Consider the following 22,992-nt stretch of genomic DNA (forward strand, 5'->3'; position numbering starts at 1 on the left):
CGATTATGCCAGAATTCAAATCGTATTCAAATTATAAGTGTTGTGGGTTTACTCTCCAACGCACAACCATTATGCTGAACCAGGTAAGTAATTGGCATGTTTTGTTAACGTCACAAACCTTACTAATTGGCTATCGGGTAGTGGTGGGTTAACCACACATTTATATTTATGCGATCTAACCCAAAAAAAACATTTTACGAGTGCTTTATTCACTACATTCACTATGAACATTGTAAAAAAAACCCATCAATTATTGAACAGAATTGTGACCATTTCTAACATTGCATGTTAGGCGAATTGTTAAATGTCGGTTTCCATTTGTGTGTGTTTGTTTAAATTAGATATGGCAATTCGCTTGGCTGGTAATACCACCACATGTCAGGGCCGGGTGGAGGTGTTCTACAATGGCGAGTGGGGCACGGTGTGTGACGACTTTTGGAGCGCACAGGATGCCAAGGTCGTGTGTCGGCAGCTGGGTTGTGGGCTCACTGGCTTTGCCGTGTCATTGGCTTACTTTGGATTGGGCAGTGGCCTTATCTGGCTTGACGATGTTCAGTGCTCTGGTTACGAGACTCAGCTCTCCGACTGTAGTCATCTTCTCTGGGGGACACACAACTGCGGCCACGGTGAAGATGCCTCGGTCATCTGCTTGCAAGGTTACTTAAATGAATGTGTGTTGGTCAATAAGTCTGTGTGCTCTCTTGTATTGTTATTACATTCCCAAGAAAATGACGTTCATTGCTATCAAGAAATGTATTCTTTATCCACTTAAGATCAATTTCATATATGTGTTTCATGCATTATTTCGAAAATGTATCCTAAAACTGATATTTGGAAGTTTAAATTGGATTCAACAACAAATTTCCATTTGAAAAGTCACTTCATTGAGCTATAATTTTTGGCTCGGTCACTTCTGAAGAAGATCTACACTAAATAGCTCAGCGAGTCTTACCTGGTAAAATAAAGAATGTAAAATTAATTAAGTATCATTTGAATAGATAAAACTAACTTGAATAGGCAGAAAATGAGTGCAGGCCAGAAGAAAATAATAACTTACACGCAAAATGCGTCTAACAGCAACACGTAACTGGAATCTCAGCATTCTATGCGTGTTCAGATATTCCCAATATTTTTTGTGATATGTTAATTTTTCTACCTAAAAAATACAATGTATACATCAAATATTCATTCAATACAATATTCTCACGTTTTTTTAATTTACAAGTGAACAGTAAATCCATTAAACAATGAATATTCAACTCCAGGTACTAATAGGAATTGTTCATTTAATATTACAAATGAAACAATTTAAAAACATATTCCTTTCAAAATGATTAGATTTATATACTTTCATAAAGGGTGGTCACTACATCCACAGTTAAACATTTTTTTAAATTCGTCTGTCTATTAATAATTTGAACATTTTTTCTTAAAATAAGTGAATACTATCTTGATAAATTGTCACCCATGCCTCTTGCAGTGCCAAATTTAATCGTTTTAACCATCACCAGCAAGACTACCACGACCATGACAGTCTCAGGGACCACTTCTCTCCCGGAATTGTTCTCCTACTCGATCTACTTGCGAGAGACTGCGAGTGGAAACTTGGTTACAACATTCTGGATTTACTCAAACGTGACAACATTTACTGGCTTGGTTCCTGGAAGGAACTACTCTGTGTCTGTGGAGGCTTCCAATTCAACCTTTAAATATGAGTCAGATGTGGTCACGGACAGAACTTGTAAGTACCAATGTGGTCAACTGTTCAAACTATATTAAAATAGACAGAAATGTGTGTATGCTACTATATATCACTATATATAAAAGCGTATTTGTATTTTACATGTTGTATTACTTAATTTGGTATTGAAAACGTTTTACCACCATGTGATGCTGCTATTGTCTCTGCATGTAAAATAGACACAAGGCACGATTCACATGTTTATCATGATTGGCTACGTACAGTGCCAAAGAAGTTCTACATACATACACTCCTCACCTGACCTCGGTGACTCGGGTACAACGAACCTCCTTATCAATGTTTGCGGTATAAAGCCCAGCCCCGCAATTGAAACAACCCTGTGGGGCCTGAAACTAAACAGCGTTTTAAAATGTTCGTCCGTTTTATTGTAAACCCTTGACATTATGGCTGGGCAGGCCACTGGTAAACTACAGGGATCGTGGGCCTTATTCATGGAAACTCTGGCACAGTTATCTTTTAGCCCTCGTGTGATCAGAACACAAAACACGAGGATAAGGAGTGAGTTCGGAGTCGGGCGGTTCCCACCCCCGTGGATCTTGTTGTGGGCAGTGCATGCAGGAAGGTTGGTATTGCCCTCCTACCCCCCTCTGGGGATAGACGTGGATTCAGTCACCGCCCTGCGGGGCTTTTGTTATGACAACTCCACTTGGAATGTGGAGGCTCCCCCAACTTTTGTCCCGGATCCGTTGCTCTCCCCTCACCATATACTAATAACCGATGCTACCTCTCGTAGTCCGCATGTGTGTGGACTAGTGAGCCCAATCTCCTTCCCATCTATTGACCCAGGGGTATTGAGGGTCTCAATCCACATAATTTTTGTACCCCCCCCGCCCCCACCTTGTTACGGTCCGTGCCTTATACTGGGCTTTTGTTTTGTTGAAAATAAAACACGTACTTTTATCATCAATACATAGTTGGACCAAAATAAGAGGGCATATACTAAATATATGGTGGTTGTGGTAACATATGTGTTATATGCCACTTTAGTGGCATAAGTTAATGACATAATTCGCCCTTTCACTTCGACTCTCAATCATTTTATTTGACATTGCAGTGCCTCCAAAAGTCAATGTCACCGTCATCGTCAACAGACCTACAGCCATGACGGTCTCATGGGTGGCTCCTATTTCAGATGTTGACTACTACATAGTCTACTTAAATGAAACTAACAACGCATCAGTAGCACATCACTTCAATTTTTCCTCCAGTGTTACAATGCAGCGCTTAATTGGTTTAGTTCCTGGTAGAAGTTACCAGATATCTGTAACAGCGAACAGTGGCATCAACTCCCAATCATCAGCCATCATTACTAAAAGGAGCTGTGAGTATTTACATGTTTATATATTTATTGTTATTTGCGTTATAAAAATGTGTGCAGCCATGTTGAGAGAATTATAATTTGGATTGTAGGTTTTATTTTCGTGAGAATTTTGTCCAAATATTTACTTATTTAATCACTTGTTCACGAACAACATAGGACATCTTTACTCAGTGATTATACAGAAATGAATACCTCAATCATGGAGTTATCCATGTGTAATAAAGGACTCAACCACTGTGTCTGTCTTCGTTGTCCTTTATTCGGGTTCTTTACACGTGCCCACACGGCTCTCTCTCCGAGACTCCCCCGCTTGGCAGCCCGATGCTGCCGTCGCTCCCGTAGCCTCTCACTCCACTCTGATGCAGCTCCGCTGCTGATCTCCTCGTGCAGGCCTCCGGCTGCCCTCACTGCAGCCTCAACCGGCTCCCCGTTCCTCCCTGCTCGGTCACCGCTGGCCGACGGTGCCGAAACTTATCCTGGATGTGTGGCGATCTCGCCACCCTCCAACATCCGCCCTGCGTGGCCTCACTCTATATTTCTCTCCAACTCCCCCCCGCTCTTCCGGTTTCTCCCCCTTAAGACTTGATCCCTCTCTCCCACGTGACCTAACTACTCCCCCCGTGACGTCACATCCGCGAGGCCGTTTACACCCGCATTACACATGTGTGGAGGCTTCTAATACATCTTTCTAAACGTGGTCAGATATGGTAATGGACAGATCTTGTACGTACCGATGCAGTCAACTGTTCAAACTATATTAATATAAACATTAATCTGTGTATGGTACTATATATCACTATATATAACTGCATTGTGTATCTTACATATTGTATTACTTAATTTGATATTGCAAGCGTTTCGCCATGCAATGCTACCATTATTTCTGTATTTAAAACAGACAAATGCACGATTCACATGTTGGTTATGTTCACGTGAGCTCTTGTTTTGTTGCAAATCAAACACGTACTTTTATCATCAATATATATTTGGACGAAAAAGAGGGCATATAGAAAATACATGGTGATCGTTGGATATAATGTGTTATATGCTAGTTTTGTGGTTTAAGTTGAGGACATAACAGTTTTTTTGGGCTAGATTGTGTAAATTCAAATGGGTAGTTAAACCCACCACCACCTGACACAGCCAATTAGTAAGGTTTGTCACGTAAACAGAACATGACAATTCGTTGCTAGTGTAGTGACTGACTTGGAGACGTAACTCTTGGAGGCAACTCTTTAATTAACACCGAGCACACTGTTACACACTCTGCACTGTTACACAACGCTCTGTCTCTCGCTTAAACGCAACGCTATACTGGTTGCTATCCTACAACACAAAGCTAGCCATCTGACACTGACGGTGCTGAGCTAAGACAGCCAACTACTACTAGCAGCACAATTATGAAGTGGACGACGACAGGTGACGAAGGCACGAAACGAAAGCGGCCAAGGCGATATCAGCGACGACGACGACGTGAGGATCTCACTCCAATGATGGCGGCCCCGAGCCTTCACTCAGGGTCCCCTTTAATCCTGTTAGCATGGCCTCATTCCGCCCCAGCCACGCCCCCCTTCGTAAACTTACGAGCGGGCTCTCGACGCGTCCCTCTGTAACCTTTACCCTAGATTCTTCTCGGGTCTATCACGTGGCCTGCTATCAATCAGTGCTGCTTCACTCTGCAGATCCCCTTCCCTACCAGCAGCCAGCACTATGCTACGTAGTAAACCATTTCATGTCACTACACGAGTGTAGTACATTCGGGTATTGGAATGTAAATCCACAAAATTTACAATTCAAGAACGACGTTTCACCAGTAAATATAAATAGCATCATCAGACAACAGCCAGAGTTGTGGATAAATCCTCCTGTACGTTATTAAATAGAGGAATAAATGTGATGTGATCACATGAGCCATGTGAATGGATATTCGAATTGGAACTATGTATTATTTTCACGTGAAATTTCTCAAATTGTACTTATTTAATTGCCTATTTACGAACAACAAAGGACAAATTCACTAAATATCCATACAGACATGAATACCTCAATCATGGAATGATGCATCTGTCAATGTTAAGACCGGAAGCAGGTGGATGGCTTCACTATTCTGGCAAATCGCCTGACGATGCTGGATGCAATTTCCAGCGAACATCGCACTAAAATTGTAAATGTTGTGGATTCACTCTTCAAACACACCGGTCGGCTGAAATATAAACTCTTTGGCATTTTGTTTACGTGATAAATCCCTTACTGATTGGCCGTATCGGGTGGTGGAGGGTTTCGACACATTTATAAATAATAATGCGATCTAACCCAAAAACGTTTATTATGAACCTTTAAACAGCATATATACGTATCAAACACGTAATTGAAAACCATTTCATGACAATTTAAAACCAGCCTTCTATACTTGCAAATTGTAACTTTATGAATAGAAAATGTATTTGTGAAATGTGTAATGACCGAAAAATTACCTCAAGACATATGCAGCCTAATTGCTATTTAAAACTAAGCAAAGATCTCAAAAAATATTTATAATGAATATTATTGGTCGTGAAAGCCTACGTGTTACAAAGAAACAGCAACTTTTAACAAGGTCGAATATAAGAACTATATATGTTCAAATACCAGGATATATTATGGTTGGAGCCCATGGTGAACTAAATTTGACATGTAATACTTATATAATGTAATCCTTACATAATGCAAAGTATGTACTCACGTAAATTAAGGTCGATTGTTAACATTAGTCGTGAGTTAAGTTTGAACCAAGCCTGCGTGACCCACCTCCCCCATTCACCGTTTTTCATTAACCATGGTAATTAGGTTTTAGCAAATGTTCCTGCAAATACTGACTTTTAAACTACACTACAGGCTAAGCCAGCCTTTAATTTCATTGTATTCTATGGAAAATGATGTTTGCCTCAATTGTCACTTTTAAATATCCGTTTTCAAATGACATACTTTTCCAATCAACACATAGTTGGACATACAAGAGGGCATATATACCAAATATATGGTGATCGTTGTATCTAGTGTGTTGTATGCTACTTTTGTGAATTAAGTTAATCATTTAATTTTCCCTTGAAATTCGTCTGTTTCATGTTTATTTGACATTGCAGTTCCTCCACAAGTCACTGTTACCGTCATCGTCAACAACCTTACAGCCATGACGGTCTCATGGGTGGCTCCTATTTCAGATGTGGACTACTACGTGGTATACTTAAGTGAAACGTACAATGCAACAGCAGTGATGAGCTTCAATTTGTACTCCAACATTACAACACGAGCATTTACTAATCTTGTCCCTGGTAGAAGTTATAATGCGTCTGTAACCGCATACAGTGGCAACAACTCCCAACCGTCAGACATTGTCACGAGCATAACCAGTAAGTATATGCATTGTTTATATTCAGACAATTATTTCGGTGAGCACCACAGACGAAACACGTTTTCCCAAGCAATAGCAATCACCATAAATAGAATTCAGGTGTTTTGGCAATTGCTAAACAATTTTAAATATCTTTCGGAGACATACAACTAAAACACATTAGAGAATTGTACATAAGGGAGCTTTTGAAGGCAGATCTAGATTATGATAAAATACTGAACGCACGTAAGATTAAAAGTGCTCAAAGACTCGAAGAAGTGCATGCTGGGATTACACCAAGAGACAGGACATGTCATTAGAAGGGATGACGACCAGTGGTTGAGTGGCATCAATAGGAGGGAACGTGCCTGAGAGTGTATTCACCTGGGAGATGGAGTAATGAAATCAGTTCGTTGTAGGAGCTAGATGGGCTGTTACATTACAGAATCATCAGGGATGCTGATGTCTTGGGGAAGCCTTCATCCAGAAGTAGACTGTTCATGGCTGATGTTGACGAAAAAGGCTACGTGTAAAACTGTAACACCTGAAGATGGACGCTTGTGTTGCGACCGAAACGTCGTGTTTCTTTTCTTTTATTATTATTTTAATCTACGTGACTTTACCGAAATAACTAGAGAGTATGGATTCCTGCAGTCACGAAAGCTTCAAATCAAGTTTAATGAAAAAGCTATATATATGTAGTGTTCCATTGCATAGCACTATCGTTTCCAAGAATCAAAGTGGGAGCATACTTCACCGATCCTGAAAAATACTTCCAAGCTTCCCCAAAAGTCACCATAGGCCAATAATTGTCCACATTGACATAACATCCCCGTGATTGTGTCCAAACCGATTACCAAGGGGGAACTTGGCCAAAGCTGACTGGGGCCAATATTAGGAGACTGTAGAGAGAGTGGTGAGTCGAATACCCACGACACCGGAATGCTATCACTATGTTATTAGCCTCCTTACTGCAGCCGCCAAGAAGAGCAACCCGCGAGGCTTCTGCTGGACAAAAGAGACCCAGGACCTTATCCAAAAGTACAACCAGTTGGGCAGCCAGAGGTTGGATAGATATTCTTAGGTTTTTTCGGTAAAGTCACGTAGGTAAAAAATCAAAATTAATAAAAGTAAAATTAAATAAAAACAAAAATCACGACGTTTCGGAGGCAACACAAGCTTCCGTCTTCAGGTGGAACCGTCACAGCACGCTTGCTGTAATCAAGTAAATGAGAGATTCCAAGGGATACTACCCCGTATATATACTGGTTGAGGGGGGAGGGGGATGTGCCAGGACCGGCCCACTTTTATTATTATGGTAAGGTGCGGCTTGAGACTACGGCTAGTCTACATAACAAAGGACTGAGCCTTTATTATGGTAAGGTGTGGCTTGACACTACGGCTAGTCTACATAACAAAGGACTGAGCCTTTATTATGGTAAGGTGACAGTAACTCAAGAATAGTTGTCTGTCAAATAAGATGGTCCAAATATGTGCATGGTTAATCACATCTTTCTAATGATTACTCAGTTTGTACCCATCATCACGGTTGATGTAGACTATCCGTAGTGTCAAGCCGCACCTTACCATAATAAAGGCTCAGTCCTTTGTTATGTAGACTACCCATAGTCTCAAGCCGCACCTTACCATAATAAAAGTGGGCCGGTCCTGGCCCATCCCCCTCCCCCCTCAACCAGTATATATACGGGGTAGTATCCCTTGGAATCTCTCATTTACTTGATTACAGCAAGCGTGCTGTGACGGTTCCACCTGAAGACGGAAGCTCGTGTTGCCTCCGAAACGTCGTGATTTTTATTTTATTTTTATTTTACTTTTATTAATTTGGATTTTTTACCTACGTGACTTTACCGAAAAAACCTAAGAATATGAATACTTGCAATCACGAAAGCTTCAAATCTAGAATTAGGTTGGATAGACCCTGCTGGAGTCTTTAGACTCAGCCAGATACCAGCGGTGGATTGAGTGCATTGAAAGCCTGGACTTAATTCACTCCAGCGGCCATGCCTGGGCACTACTACGACACTGCTAATCCAACAATACTGGAATGCAAGAGTTCTGCTCAACTCTATACTCCAAACTAGTGGAAAACAAAATGACCGCTTGACAAAACATCAAGTGAGAGATCCATTGCCAATTACACCAGACAATGTCCTGACAAGACCCCACTGCCATCAACACAGAAGAAGGGAGGGACTGGCTAAAATGAAGAAAAATAAGGCTGCCAACAAATATGGTAATCACCCCCCCCCCCCCCCAAAAAAAAAAGATTCTTCATCACTTAGCTCTTAGGGACCTGGCAAAACTTTACACCAAAACCATGAAAATCAGATGAATCCCAAAAGAATGGTGGGAGGCAATGGTATTTGCAGTACCCAAACTGGGCAAGCCAACTGAAAACCTGGAAAGCTATAGTCCAATATCACTCAAGTGCACGACCTATAAACTCCTGGAAAACATCATCCTCCAGAGATTTGTCGAGTCTGATCCCTGCAGAACAAGCGGGATTCCAGCCTGGATGCAGCTGTCTTGACCCAATTTTGACCCATGCGATGCATATTGCGGCCATATTCTGGAAGAATTTCAAGACCAGCGCACACTCTGAAAGTGACCTTCTGCGGCAACAATGTGCGACATGACACCACTCTGACCTATCTGAATGAAGCTGGACCCTATGCTAATATTCTGTGACCACCTGAAAAAACAGCCGCCAAGATCAACACAAGGGTCAACCTGGTCTATAAACTGGCAAGCACAAGCTGGGGAGTATCAGCACCAGTGCTACGGACATCAATGGTGGTCCTTGTGTACTCTGCAGCCGAGTACTATGCATCAGTATGGACCAGAAGTTGTCACACTCGACTTGTTGATGTCCAACTGAACACGACAATGTGGTGCATCACTTGAACCCTCAAGTTCACTCCAACACCCTGGTGGCTGGCCGTGCTGCCACGTATCTCTTCCCCACCCATCCGCCGCTAAGCTGCAACCACCTGGGAAGTCCTGCGAATCGAAGAAAAAAGTCGCCTTGCCATTCATCATGACCTCACTAACATCCCTTGCCATCCCTTGAAATTTCACAAGCCTTTTTGGATCAATTTGCTTCACCTTAAGCAAGGCAAGTTCAACCCTGATGAATCCTGGAGAGTTGAATGGAGTTCAAAAGAACTCACAAACAAACACCTTGTGAAAGACACATTGCAGAATATCCCTGGGTTTAATCTTCGACGAAGCTCATGGTTCACCCTAAGCCACATCCACACAAACCATGACAGTACCTGATCCACAAATGGAAAATTTAAAACTGTCCAGTGTGCGACTGTGGTCATCCAGAACAGACACAGTACAACATATAACGACGCAATGCCCAATTGGCAAATACGAAGAAGACATCACGACGATACACTCCGCTGATCCTGGCAGTGTTTTCTGGCTTGACCTCCTGAATGTGAAATTGTAGTTGTTGCTCTGCATATAAATTATCCATGCGAAATGATTCCACCCCTCCGCTTGTATGTATGTTGAACTTAATTCGCACCATATGTAGACATCTTTGCAAGTAATAATTGCGAGGGATGGACAACGAACAAACAAAACGCAGTTCCAAATATATTTAGTTTCAAGTACCAAAGTACCAGTGGCTTCCTCATATTGGAAGAGTGTTCCAGACGTCTGCAGAAACGCATTTGAAAGCCTACAATCTACATTATCAATTAATGAAGCAACTATTCTCAGTCATATGGGTAAACATATGTCAATGCAAATCTCATCATGACTGCCAATAGATCTTCGTTTAAAGTTATCTCTGGATGTTGCCTAGTGATCAAGATGCAGTGCTTTTACCTCGACTATTCAGCCATTTATTGTGACATGACAATAGATACATAATGATGCATCGATTATTGCATCGAACTGCATGCATTGCATAGTGGGTTTGAGAAACGATTATTTGATATTCGTATACATGGTGTGTAATAATTGCATGTGACCTGCAGTCAATAGGAGTTTATTCAGTACATTCACCATGCACAATGTAAAAAAATACCCCATATATTATTGATCAGAATAATGACCCTGAATTGTAATTATTTATAATGTCGAATGGGAGGCGAATCGTTCCACGTCAAAATTAATATGTTTTTTTTTATTAATAGATATGTCAATTCGTCTGGCTGGGAATACCACCACATGTCAGGGCCGGGTGGAGGTGTTCTACAATGGCGAGTGGGGCACGGTGTGTGACGACTTTTGGAGCACACAGAATGCCAAGGTCGTGTGTCGTCAGCTGGGTTGTGGGCTCACTGTCTTTGCCGTGTCAAATGCTTACTTTGGATTGGGCATTGGCCCTATCTTGCTCGACGATGTTCAATGCTCTGGTTACGAGACTCAGCTTTCCGACTGTAGGCATCGTCCCTGGGGGAATAACGACTGCAGCCACTATGAAGATGCCTCGGTCATCTGCTTGCAAGGTTACTTAAACGAGTGTGTGTTGGTCAATATGTCTGTGTGCCCTGTTGTCTTATTATTGCATACCCAAGAAAATTATGTTCATTGCTAGCAAGAAATGTTTTATTTATCCACTTAAGATCAATTTCACGTGTGTTTCGTGCATTTTTTCGAAAGTTTATCCTAAAACTAATTTTTGAAGGTTTAACATTGGATTCAACAACACATTTCCACGTGATAAGCCACTTCATTGAACTATCATTTGTGAATAGGTCGCTTCTGAAAACATCTACAGTACATAGCTCAGTGGGTCTTACCTGGTAAAATAATGAAGGTGAAATTAATTGAGTGTTATTTGAATAGATAAAACTAACTTCAATAGGCAGAAAATGTGTGCAGCCCAGGAGAGAATGATAACTTAAATGCAAAAACGTGTCTAACAGCAACACATAACTGGAATCTCAGCATCCTTTGCGTGTCCAGATGACATTCCCATAATTTTTTGTCAAATAATAATTGTTAAAAAATACATTCTAAAAATACAAAATTCAGTCAATACAATATTCTCACATTTTTAAGTTGATAGGTAAAGAGTAAATTCATTAAACAATGAATATTCAACTCCAAGTACTCATATGAAATGTTAATTTTATATTACAAATGAAACAATGTAATGAACCATTCATTTCAAAATGATTAGATTATGAATGTATGTTAAAGGGTGGTCACTACATCCACATATTTAGTAATGTGTTAAATTCGTCTGTCTATTAATAACTTTAAATTGTTCCCGTAAAATGTGAAATACTATTTTGATAAAATGTCAGCCATGCCTGTTGCAGTGCCAAGTTACATCGTTTTAACCATCACGAACAAGACTTCCACGACCATGACAGTCTCAGGGACGACTACTCTCCCGGAATCGTTCTCCTACTGGGCCTACCTGAGAGAGACTGCGAGTGGAAGCTTGGTTACAACATTCCAGATTAACTCAACCACGGAAACATTTCCTGGCCTGGTTCCTGGTAGAAACTACTCCGTGTCTGTGCAGGCTTCCAATTGGTTCTTATCAACTTTGTCAGATATGGTCATGGACAGAACTCGTAAGTACCGATGTGGTCAACTGTTCAGACTATTAATATTGATATTAATCTGTGTGTTACTATATATTGTGTATCTTACACATTGTGTTACTTAATTTGGTAACGAAAGCGTTTCACCTTACAATGCTGACATTGTTCCTGTATTCAAAATAGACAAATGCACGATTCACACGTTGGTCACGTTCACGTGATTAACGTAACCAACTTGATTTTTGCCGTTTTTTGTTTTCGGTTACGAATTCAAGCTCATTGACATGCAAATTTCTCCAGCCCTCTCGTCCCTGCATGCCATAACCCCCCCCCCCTCTACCGTGAACTCCTGCAGCCACGACTCGACAAAACTCCTCCCCCCCATTTCGTGCCTATATAAAGCCACAACAGCAGATCATTTTCTCACCTGATGATGGACCGAAACGTCGTGTTTTTTAATTATTTTTTCTATCAACGTGACTTTGCCGAAAGAACCTGAGAGTATGTAAGTTCTGTTCATGACCACATAAATAGTCCCAAAAATGTTATTTAATTACCTATTTACTCACAACATAGGATATATTTAATAAATATTTGTACATAAATGAATACCTCAATCATGGAATGATGCCTCTGTCAATGTTGAATCAAAACGGTTATAAAACAAGTTGAAGAATCACAAGCCTATGAGCCTCTTATACCTACTATAATCACCCAGGAATGTCCTTAATGCTCGTGACGTCACTGCACATGAACCAGACCCCCCTAATTAATATTCATGAGCAGATGACGTTCTCCAAATTGACCCCCCCCCACACCTTCTCATTAATAATCATGAGCAGGTGGCGTCCTCCAATGGAAACCCCCTCCATTATTATTTCCTACTAAAATGAGCCAAGAATGCTTGTGTTCATCGCTCATGACGTCACTCCACGTCCACCAGCCTCCCTCATTAATAATCATGAGCAGGTGACGTCACTCCACATGGAGCACCCTCCCCCCTCATTAATAATCATGAGCAGGTGACGCCCTCCAAATGGACAACCCCCCCCATTCATAATTACTCCACATGGGGGACCGAGGCTCCTCCTCCCCCCTCCTTGGCGTCAACTTACAACCCTCACGACAAAGGCAGAACCCTCACCTCATGCGATCTCCGTAACGCTATTGAGACATAAAGGTTAAAAGGACGTCATCATGAACAAGGGATTAAAACCTTAAAATAAAGTAGGTCTGTGTCACCGCGCCCTTAAAAATTGCACACGAATGGATGCAATGAATATGAATCCCTTTGCGGACTGCTTTTCGCTTGCAAGTTTCAGATTTACTGCAATACACCTGTCCTTGGATGAGCAAAAGGCAAGTTATATATATATATTAACCGTTCCTGAAGGTCATCTGGAAGAGATCAATTGTAAGAGTATTTTTTTAAACATTGCAATTTCCCAGGAATTCTTCATAATTAAACCAGGAAATTTGTCAAATCAGCCAATCTCATTTGAATATTTTATCCACTCCGATTGCCGTTTCACAATTTCACTGAAAGTCAACTTTACTGACAAAAGCACGGACATCCATGACAGTCTCATGGGTGGCCCTTGGTTCTGACGTAGACTTCTACACAGCCTCCTTGTTAGAAATAGAAACTTGGAACCTGGTCATAGATATTAACTGCATACTTTCGAACACAATAATATTTAGCAGTCTGAGCCCATGGTAAACAATATTCTACATTACATAATAGTTACATCGAACATAGTTCAAGCTGTGGGTTTTTGGGTCTAAACATTATGCCCTATAACTGCAACTTACAAAGCACCTCAACAAATGCTCCCGACGTTTAAACTATAGTCTATGCCAGCCTTTCATTTCATAGTATGACAATTTTGTTTGCCCAAATTGTCACTTTAAAATATCCTTTTTTTTATTACAAACTTGTCTAATCAATACATAGTTGGACTAAGAAGAGGACATATATATATAAAACACATGGTGATCGTGGTATCTAATGTGTTGTATGCTAATTTAGTGACTTAGGTTAATCACGTAAGTATCCTTTGAAATGAATGTGTGTCATGTTTATTTGACATTGCAGTTCCTCCACAAGTCAATGTCACCGTTACCATCAACAACTCTACGGACATGACAGTCTCATGGGTGGCTCCTATTTCAGATGTTGACTACTACATAGTCTATGTAAATGAAACAAACAACTCATCAGTAGCATATCCCTACAATGTTTCCTCCAATGTTACAACGCGGCGCTTTATTGGTTTAGTTCCTGGTAGAAGTTACCAGATATCTGTAACAGCGTACAGTGGCGTCAACTCCCAACCGTCATCCATCGTTACTCAAAGGAGCTGTGAGTATTTTTCGATTTAAAGCTTTCGTGACTGCACGGATTCATCTCCTTGGTTCTTTCTGTAAAGTCACGTAGAAGGCAAATAATAAAATAATAAAAATAAAACGTCGTGAGAATTATTTTATTATGTTTTATTTTTATTACTTAGGATATATTTACTAAATATTTGTACGTAAATGAATACCTGAATCATGAAATGATGCCTCTGTCAATGTTGAATCAAAACGGTTATAAACGAGTTGAAAAATCACAAGTCTATTAGCCTCTTATTTAATATATTTTAACCGTTCCTGAAGGTCATCTGTAACATCAATTGTAAAAACATTTTTGAAAACAATGGAATTTCACAGAAATTGTTCAGAATTAAATCGAGGAAATTTGTCAAATCAGCCAATCTCATGTAAATATTTTATCCACTCCGATTGCCGTTTCACAATTCCACTGAAAGTCAACTTTACTGACAAGACACGGACATCCATGACAGTCTCATTGGTGGCCCTTTATTCTGACGTAGACTTCTACACATCCTCCGTGTTAAAAGCAGGAACTTGGAACCTGATCATAGATATTAACTGTATACATTCGAATACCATACTATTTAGCAATCTGCGCCCATGGTAAACAATATTCTACATTATATAATATTTACATCGATCATAGTTCAAGCTGTGGGTTTTTGGGTATAAACAGTATGCACTATAACTGCAAATTAAAAAGCACCAGATTCATGAAGAGTGTTTACTCTTTTTGTGGAATTCCGCTATCTGTAAATTTCCGATAAGCGACTGCGCTCAATCCATGTGCCAATTTGCATCCCATTTTACTGGGTAAGATTGGTGATGTCCCATTGCACCAAAAAACATCGCAGCGAATCGTGATCTGGGGGATCACCGAGGAGGAATCAGGGACAAAGTTGGCCAATAATCTCGCACATGTGCGCACATGATAATACATTGGCCCGTGCAGTGGCTCAAATTTCCGTGCTCTGTTATAATAACATTGGTTTGATTAATGGCCATAGCTAACATCAGTAGTGAGTTACGTCTTAATCAATCCTGCGACCCCCACCAACCATCCCCTCCCCCCTCCATAAATCACACTTGCCATGTCGATGAAGTCTTGGCAAATGCTCCCACCATTGACTGACTTTTAAACTAGAATCCATGCCAGCCTTTCATTTCATAGTATAGGAGTCCCTCTAACACACGACATGCGTTCATGAAAACCTGCGTGTAAGTGAAATCGCACTGTATGAAGCTTATTTTTGCATCGAATTGCATGTTATAGGGGGCTATACGTTACAGACCAAAAATGCAATATACAGTAATTAAATTCCATTATTTCAGCCATGGATTAACAAAATACATATGAATTTAAGAATGTGATTAACATGACAAAAATATGAAATTATTTTGATAACAAATATGGTAATACTTAAGATAAAAAATACTACTAATTACAAAACAGGTTACTTAATGACGAGTAATTTCAGGGCTTCTTGAACGCTTTCGAGGTCTGTTGCTGCTTCTAAGCCTGGAGGGTTGTGGGCTGATCGGTGCAGGACGCAGCGTTGCCCACGTGCGTGTTGAAGATGTTTTTAAATCCTTTATATTAAGTTCGCGTGCTTGCTTGCTTGCGTGCTTGCTTGCTTGCTTGCGTGCTTGCTTGCTTGCTTAGGACCGTGCAAATCTTTCGGTCGTTTTTTAACCCACTTCCCGTGATCCAATCGAGCTGACATTTTCCACACAGACTCGTTGTGCCAAACAATTATTGTTCGTGAAAAAAAATTCCCAAAATTTTACACTTTTTAGGCAAAAAAAATGTATTTTACATATATTCAAATAGAACGCATTCATGGCTTTGGCTGAACGTCAGAGTGTAAGAGCCCAGAGCGTAACCCCTCCAAAGGCCGTGGCGGAGTAGCGCAGTTGGTAGCGCCCTCGCTTCCCATGCCAAAGGTCGCGGGATCGATCCCCGCGTCCTCCACAGGCGAATATATTTTTAAATCCTTTATATTAAGTTCACTTGCTTGCTTAGGACCGTGCAAATCTTTCGCTCGTTTTTTAACCCACTTCCCGTGATCCAATCGAGCTGACATTTTCCACACAGACTCGTTGTGTGTGACAATTAATTTTCGTGAAAAAAAAAATCCAAAATTTTACACTGTTTAGGGAAAACAAATTAAATATTTAATTACCAATTGCTTAATGGTGGCAGACAATCATCAGACCCATAGGTGGCAGCCATCTCAAGCCAGAGGACGAGAGGACTCTAGCCGCCACGCATATAAAGGATTTATAGTGAAAAACTTTGTTTTTACGGGTTTACTTGTTACAAGTTCATTTTTTATTCAGCGCGTAACTGAAACCCAATAGCGTAAGTGTGAAGTATGTCCCTAACAAGTTAATTACTTAGCTCCAAATTCGCGCTTTGGGAGTGGTGGGAGGGAATGTGCAATGCGAGGGATGCCTGCATGGCAATTGTTTGCCTAAATTTCTGCTTTAACATTTCCATTTTAAGTTACATACTTTTCAAATCAATAATTTGACGAAAAAATGTGCATATTAAAATAAATACTTATCGTGTTATATGCCACTTTAGTGGCTTAAGTCAATGCCGCAAGTACCCATTGCAATTCGTCTGTGTCAATCGTTTATTTTACATTGCAGTTCCTCCACAAGTCAATGTCACCGTCACCGTCACCAGCCCTACAGCCATGATGGTCTCATGGGTGGCTCCAACTTCAGACGTTGACTACTACGTGGTCTATTTAAATGAAACTTACAACCCAACAGCAGTGAAGCTCTTCAATGTGTCCACACTTAAAACAAAAGAATTTACTGATCTGGTTCCTGGTAGAAGTTATGATGCTTCTGTAACGGCTTATAGTGGCATCTACTACCAACCATCTGCTATCATTACCAGAAGAACCTGTGAGTTATTGCCTGATTATATTTTCTTAAAAATTAGACTTTCAACTTTTGTGACTGCAGGAATTAATATTCTTGGTTATTTCGGTAAAGTCACGTAGATAGAAAACTAAAATCTAAATTAAATTATATCTACGTGACTTTACCGAAAGAACCAAGAATATATATCCATTGTTAATTACTATATAGACCCGTCATGTTCAGGGACATTATAATTTATATCATGCATGAAGTTTCATTTGGGCATGAATTGTGTCTAACAATGCACTATTACAAACTTGTCTAATCAATACATAGTTGGACTAAGAAGAGGACATATATATATAAAACACATGGTGATCGTGGTATCTAATGTGTTGTATGCTAATTTAGTGACTTAGGTTAATCACGTAAGTATCCTTTGAAATGAATTTTTGTCATGTTTATTTGACATTGCAGTTCCTCCACAAGTCAATGTCACCGTCACCATCAACAACTCTACGGACATGACAGTCTCATGGGTGGCTCCTATTTCAGATGTTGACTACTACATAGTCTACGTAAATGAAACAAACAACTCATCAGTAGCATATCCCTACAATGTTTCCTCCAATGTTACAACGCGGCGCTTTATTGGTTTAGTTCCTGGTAGAAGTTACCAGATATCTGTAACAGCGTACAGTGGCGTCAACTCCCAACCGTCATCCATCGTTACTCAAAGGAGCTGTGAGTATTTTTCGATTTAAAGCTTTCGTGACTGCACGGATTCATCTCCTTGGTTCTTTCTGTAAAGTCACGTAGAAGGCAAATAATAAAATAATAAAAATAAAACGTCGTGAGAATTATTTTATTATGTTTTATTTTTATTACTTAGGATATATTTACTAAATATTTGTACGTAAATGAATACCTGAATCATGAAATGATGCCTCTGTCAATGTTGAATCAAAACGGTTATAAACGAGTTGAAAAATCACAAGTCTATTAGCCTCTTATTTAATATATTTTAACCGTTCCTGAAGGTCATCTGTAACATCAATTGTAAAAACATTTTTGAAAACAATGGAATTTCACAGAAATTGTTCAGAATTAAATCGAGGAAATTTGTCAAATCAGCCAATCTCATGTAAATATTTTATCCACTCCGATTGCCGTTTCACAATTCCACTGAAAGTCAACTTTACTGACAAGACACGGACATCCATGACAGTCTCATTGGTGGCCCTTTATTCTGACGTAGACTTCTACACATCCTCCGTGTTAAAAGCAGGAACTTGGAACCTGATCATAGATATTAACTGTATACATTCGAATACCATACTATTTAGCAATCTGCGCCCATGGTAAACAATATTCTACATTATATAATATTTACATCGATCATAGTTCAAGCTGTGGGTTTTTGGGTATAAACAGTATGCACTATAACTGCAAATTAAAAAGCACCAGATTCATGAAGAGTGTTTACTCTTTTTGTGGAATTCCGCTATCTGTAAATTTCCGATAAGCGACTGCGCTCAATCCATGTGCCAATTTGCATCCCATTTTACTGGGTAAGATTGGTGATGTCCCATTGCACCAAAAAACATCGCAGCGAATCGTGATCTGGGGGATCACCGAGGGGGAATCAGGGACAAAGTTGGCCAATAATCTCGCACATGTGCGCACATGATAATACATTGGCCCGTGCAGTGGCTCAAATTTCCGTGCTCTGTTATAATAACATTGGTTTGATTAATGGCCATAGCTAACATCAGTAGTGAGTTACGTCTTAATCAATCCTGCGACCCCCACCAACCATCCCCTCCCCCCTCCATAAATCACACTTGCCATGTCGATGAAGTCTTGGCAAATGCTCCCACCATTGACTGACTTTTAAACTAGAATCCATGCCAGCCTTTCATTTCATAGTATAGGAGTCCCTCTAACACACGACATGCGTTCATGAAAACCTGCGTGTAAGTGAAATCGCACTGTATGAAGCTTATTTTTGCATCGAATTGCATGTTATAGGGGGCTATACGTTACAGACCAAAAATGCAATATACAGTAATTAAATTCCATTATTTCAGCCATGGATTAACAAAATACATATGAATTTAAGAATGTGATTAACATGACAAAAATATGAAATTATTTTGATAACAAATATGGTAATACTTAAGATAAAAAATACTACTAATTACAAAACAGGTTACTTAATGACGAGTAATTTCAGGGCTTCTTGAACGCTTTCGAGGTCTGTTGTTGCTTCTAAGCCTGGAGGGTTGTGGGCTGATCGGTGCAGGACGCAGCGTTGCCCACGTGCGTGTTGAAGATGTTTTTACAAGTTCTTTTTTTATTCAGCGCGTAACTGAAACCCAATAGCGTAAGTGTGAAGTATGTCCCTAACAAGTTAATTACGTAGCTCCAAATTCGCGCTTTGGGAGTGGGGGGAGGGAATGTGCAATGCGAGGGATGCCTGCATGGCAATTGTTTGCCTAAATTTCTGCTTTAACATTTCCATTTTAAGTTACATACTTTTCATATCAATAATTTGACGAAAAAATGTGCATATTAAAATAAATACTTATGGTGTTATATGCCACTTTAGTGGCTTAAGTCAATGCCGCAAGTACCCATTGCAATTCGTCTGTGTCAATCGTTTATTTTACATTGCAGTTCCTCCACAAGTCAATGTCACCGTCACCGTCACCAGCCCTACTGCCATGATGGTCTCATGGGTGGCTCCAACTTCAGACGTTGACTACTACGTGGTCTATTTAAATGAAACTTACAACCCAACAGCAGTGAAGCTCTTCAATGTGTCCACACTTAAAACAAAAGAATTTACTGATCTGGTTCCTGGTAGAAGTTATGATGCTTCTGTAACGGCTTATAGTGGCATCTACTACCAACCATCTGCTATCATTACCAGAAGAACCTGTGAGTTATTGCCTGATTATATTTTCTTAAAAATTAGACTTTCAACTTTTGTGACTGCAGGAATTAATATTCTTGGTTATTTCGGTAAAGTCACGTAGATAGAAAACTAAAATCTAAATTAAATTATATCTACGTGACTTTACCGAAAGAACCAAGAATATATATATTCATTGTTAATTACTATATAGACCCGTCATGTTCAGGGACATTATAATTTATATCATGTATGAAGTTTCATTTGGGCATGAATTGTGTCTAACAATGCACTATTACAAACTTGTCTAATCAATACATAGTTGGACTAAGAAGAGGTCATATATATATAAAACACATGGTGATCGTGGTATCTAATGTGTTGTATGCTAATTTAGTGACTTAGGTTAATCACTTAAGTATCCTTTGAAATGAATTTGTGTCATGTTTATTTGACATTGCAGTTCCTCCACAAGTCAATGTCACCGTCACCATCAACAACTCAACGGACATGACAGTCTCATGGGTGGCTCCTATTTCAGATGTTGACTACTACATAGTCTACTTAAATGAAACAAACAACTCATCAATAGCATATCCCTACAATGTTTCCTCCAATGTTACAACGCGGCGCTTTATTGGTTTATTTCCTGGTAGAAGTTACCAGATATCTGTAACAGCGTACAGTGGCGTCAACTCCCAACCGTCATCCATCGTTACTCAAAGGAGCTGTGAGTATTTTTCGATTTAAAGCTTTCGTGACTGCAGGGATTCATCTCCTTGGTTCTTTCTGTAAAGTCACGTAGAAGGCAAATAATAAAATAATAAAAATAAAACGTCGTGAGAATTATTTTATTATGTTTTATTTTTATTACTTAGGATATATTTACTAAATATTTGTACGTAAATGAATACCTGAATCATGAAATGATGCCTCCATCCCCTCCCCCCTCCATAAATCACACTTGCCATGTCGATGAAGTCTTGGCAAATGCTCCCACCATTGACTGACTTTTAAACTAGAATCCATGCCAGCCTTTCATTTCATAGTATAGGAGTCCCTCTAACACACGACATGCGTTCATGAAAACCTGCGTGTAAGTGAAATCGCACTGTATGAAGCTTATTTTTGCATCGAATTGCATGTTATAGGGGGCTATACGTTACAGACCAAAAATGCAATATACAGTAATTAAATTCCATTATTTCAGCCATGGATTAACAAAATACATATGAATTTAAGAATGTGATTAACATGACAAAAATATGAAATTATTTTGATAACAAATATGGTAATACTTAAGATAAAAAATACTACTAATTACAAAACAGGTTACTTAATGACGAGTAATTTCAGGGCTTCTTGAACGCTTTCGAGGTCTGTTGCTGCTTCTAAGCCTGGAGGGTTGTGGGCTGATCGGTGCAGGACGCAGCGTTGCCCACGTGCGTGTTGAAGATGTTTTTAAATCCTTTATATTAAGTTCGCGTGCTTGCTTGCTTGCTTGCGTGCTTGCTTGCTTGCTTGCGTGCTTGCTTGCTTGCTTAGGACCGTGCAAATCTTTCGGTCGTTTTTTAACCCACTTCCCGTGATCCAATCGAGCTGACATTTTCCATACAGACTCGTTGTGCCAGACAATTATTGTTCGTGAAAAAAAAATCCCAAAATTTTACACTTTTTAGGCAAAAAAAATTATTTTACATATATTCAAATAGAACGCATTCATGGCTTTGGTTGAACGTCAGAGTGTAAGAGCCCAGAGCGTAACCCCTCCACAGGCCGTGGCGGAGTAGCGCAGTTGGTAGCGCCCTCGCTTCCCATGCCAAAGGTCGCGGGATCGATCCCCGCGTCCTCCACAGGCGAATATATTTTTAAATCCTTTATATTAAGTTCACTTGCTTGCTTAGGACCGTGCAAATCTTTCGCTCGTTTTTTAACCCACATCCCGTGATCCAATCGAGCTGACATTTTCCACACAGACTCGTTGTGTGTGACAATTAATTTTCGTGAAAAAAAATAATCAAAAAAATATTTAATTACCAATTGCTTAATGGTGGCAGACAATCATCTGACCCATAGGTGGCAGCCATCTCAAGCCAGAGGACGAGAGGACTCTAGCCGCCACGCATATAAAGGATTTATAGTGAAAAACTTTGTTTTTACGGGTTTACTTGTTACAAGTTCATTTTTTATTCAGCGCGTAACTGAAACCCAATAGCGTAAGTGTGAAGTATGTCCCTAACAAGTTAATTACTTAGCTCCAAATTCGCGCTTTGGGAGTGGGGGGAGGGAATGTGCAATGCGAGGGATGCCTGCATGGCAATTGTTTGCCTAAATTTCTGCTTTAACATTTCCATTTTAAGTTACATACTTTTCAAATCAATAATTTGACGAAAAAATGTGCATATTAAAATAAATACTTATCGTGTAATATGCCACTTTAGTGGCTTAAGTCAATGCCGCAAGTACCCATTGCAATTCGTCTGTGTCAATCGTTTATTTTACATTGCAGTTCCTCCACAAGTCAATGTCACCGTCACCGTCACCAGCCCTACAGCCATGATGGTCTCATGGGTGGCTCCAACTTCAGACGTTGACTACTACGTGGTCTATTTAAATGAAACTTACAACCCAACAGCAGTGAAGCTCTTCAATGTGTCCACACTTAAAACAAAAGAATTTACTGATCTGGTTCCTGGTAGAAGTTATGATGCTTCTGTAACGGCTTATAGTGGCATCTACTACCAACCATCTGCTATCATTACCAGAAGAACCTGTGAGTTATTGCCTGATTATATTTTCTTAAAAATTAGACTTTCAACTTTTGTGACTGCA

The 22,992-nt window shown here is 39.9% G+C and overlaps 2 protein-coding genes across 2 annotated transcripts in view; both read left to right on the forward strand.

Moving 5' to 3' along the window:
* Positions 1 to 22,992, forward strand: part of LOC133359832 (receptor-type tyrosine-protein phosphatase beta-like) — a 425,084-nt gene that overhangs the window by 375,752 nt on the left and 26,340 nt on the right. The window lies entirely within an intron of this gene.
* The window catches only part of LOC133359886 (receptor-type tyrosine-protein phosphatase beta-like), a 57,667-nt gene that overhangs the window by 22,825 nt on the left and 11,850 nt on the right, over positions 1 to 22,992 (forward strand). Inside the window, exons 5-16 of the mRNA XM_061578448.1 lie at positions 342 to 656; positions 1,481 to 1,741; positions 2,817 to 3,083; positions 6,206 to 6,472; positions 10,626 to 10,940; positions 11,760 to 12,020; positions 14,086 to 14,352; positions 17,022 to 17,285; positions 17,721 to 17,987; positions 19,923 to 20,186; positions 20,624 to 20,890; positions 22,670 to 22,933. Of these exons, the coding sequence (XP_061434432.1) occupies positions 342 to 656; positions 1,481 to 1,741; positions 2,817 to 3,083; positions 6,206 to 6,472; positions 10,626 to 10,940; positions 11,760 to 12,020; positions 14,086 to 14,352; positions 17,022 to 17,285; positions 17,721 to 17,987; positions 19,923 to 20,186; positions 20,624 to 20,890; positions 22,670 to 22,933 (3,279 nt within the window). The remainder of the gene's footprint in view (positions 1 to 341; positions 657 to 1,480; positions 1,742 to 2,816; positions 3,084 to 6,205; positions 6,473 to 10,625; positions 10,941 to 11,759; positions 12,021 to 14,085; positions 14,353 to 17,021; positions 17,286 to 17,720; positions 17,988 to 19,922; positions 20,187 to 20,623; positions 20,891 to 22,669; positions 22,934 to 22,992) is intronic.

This window comes from Lethenteron reissneri, chromosome 66 (genome assembly GCF_015708825.2).
Source record: "Lethenteron reissneri isolate LAM-NWPU_2019-01 chromosome 66, ASM1570882v1, whole genome shotgun sequence".
Lineage (NCBI taxonomy): Eukaryota > Metazoa > Chordata > Hyperoartia > Petromyzontiformes > Petromyzontidae > Lethenteron > Lethenteron reissneri.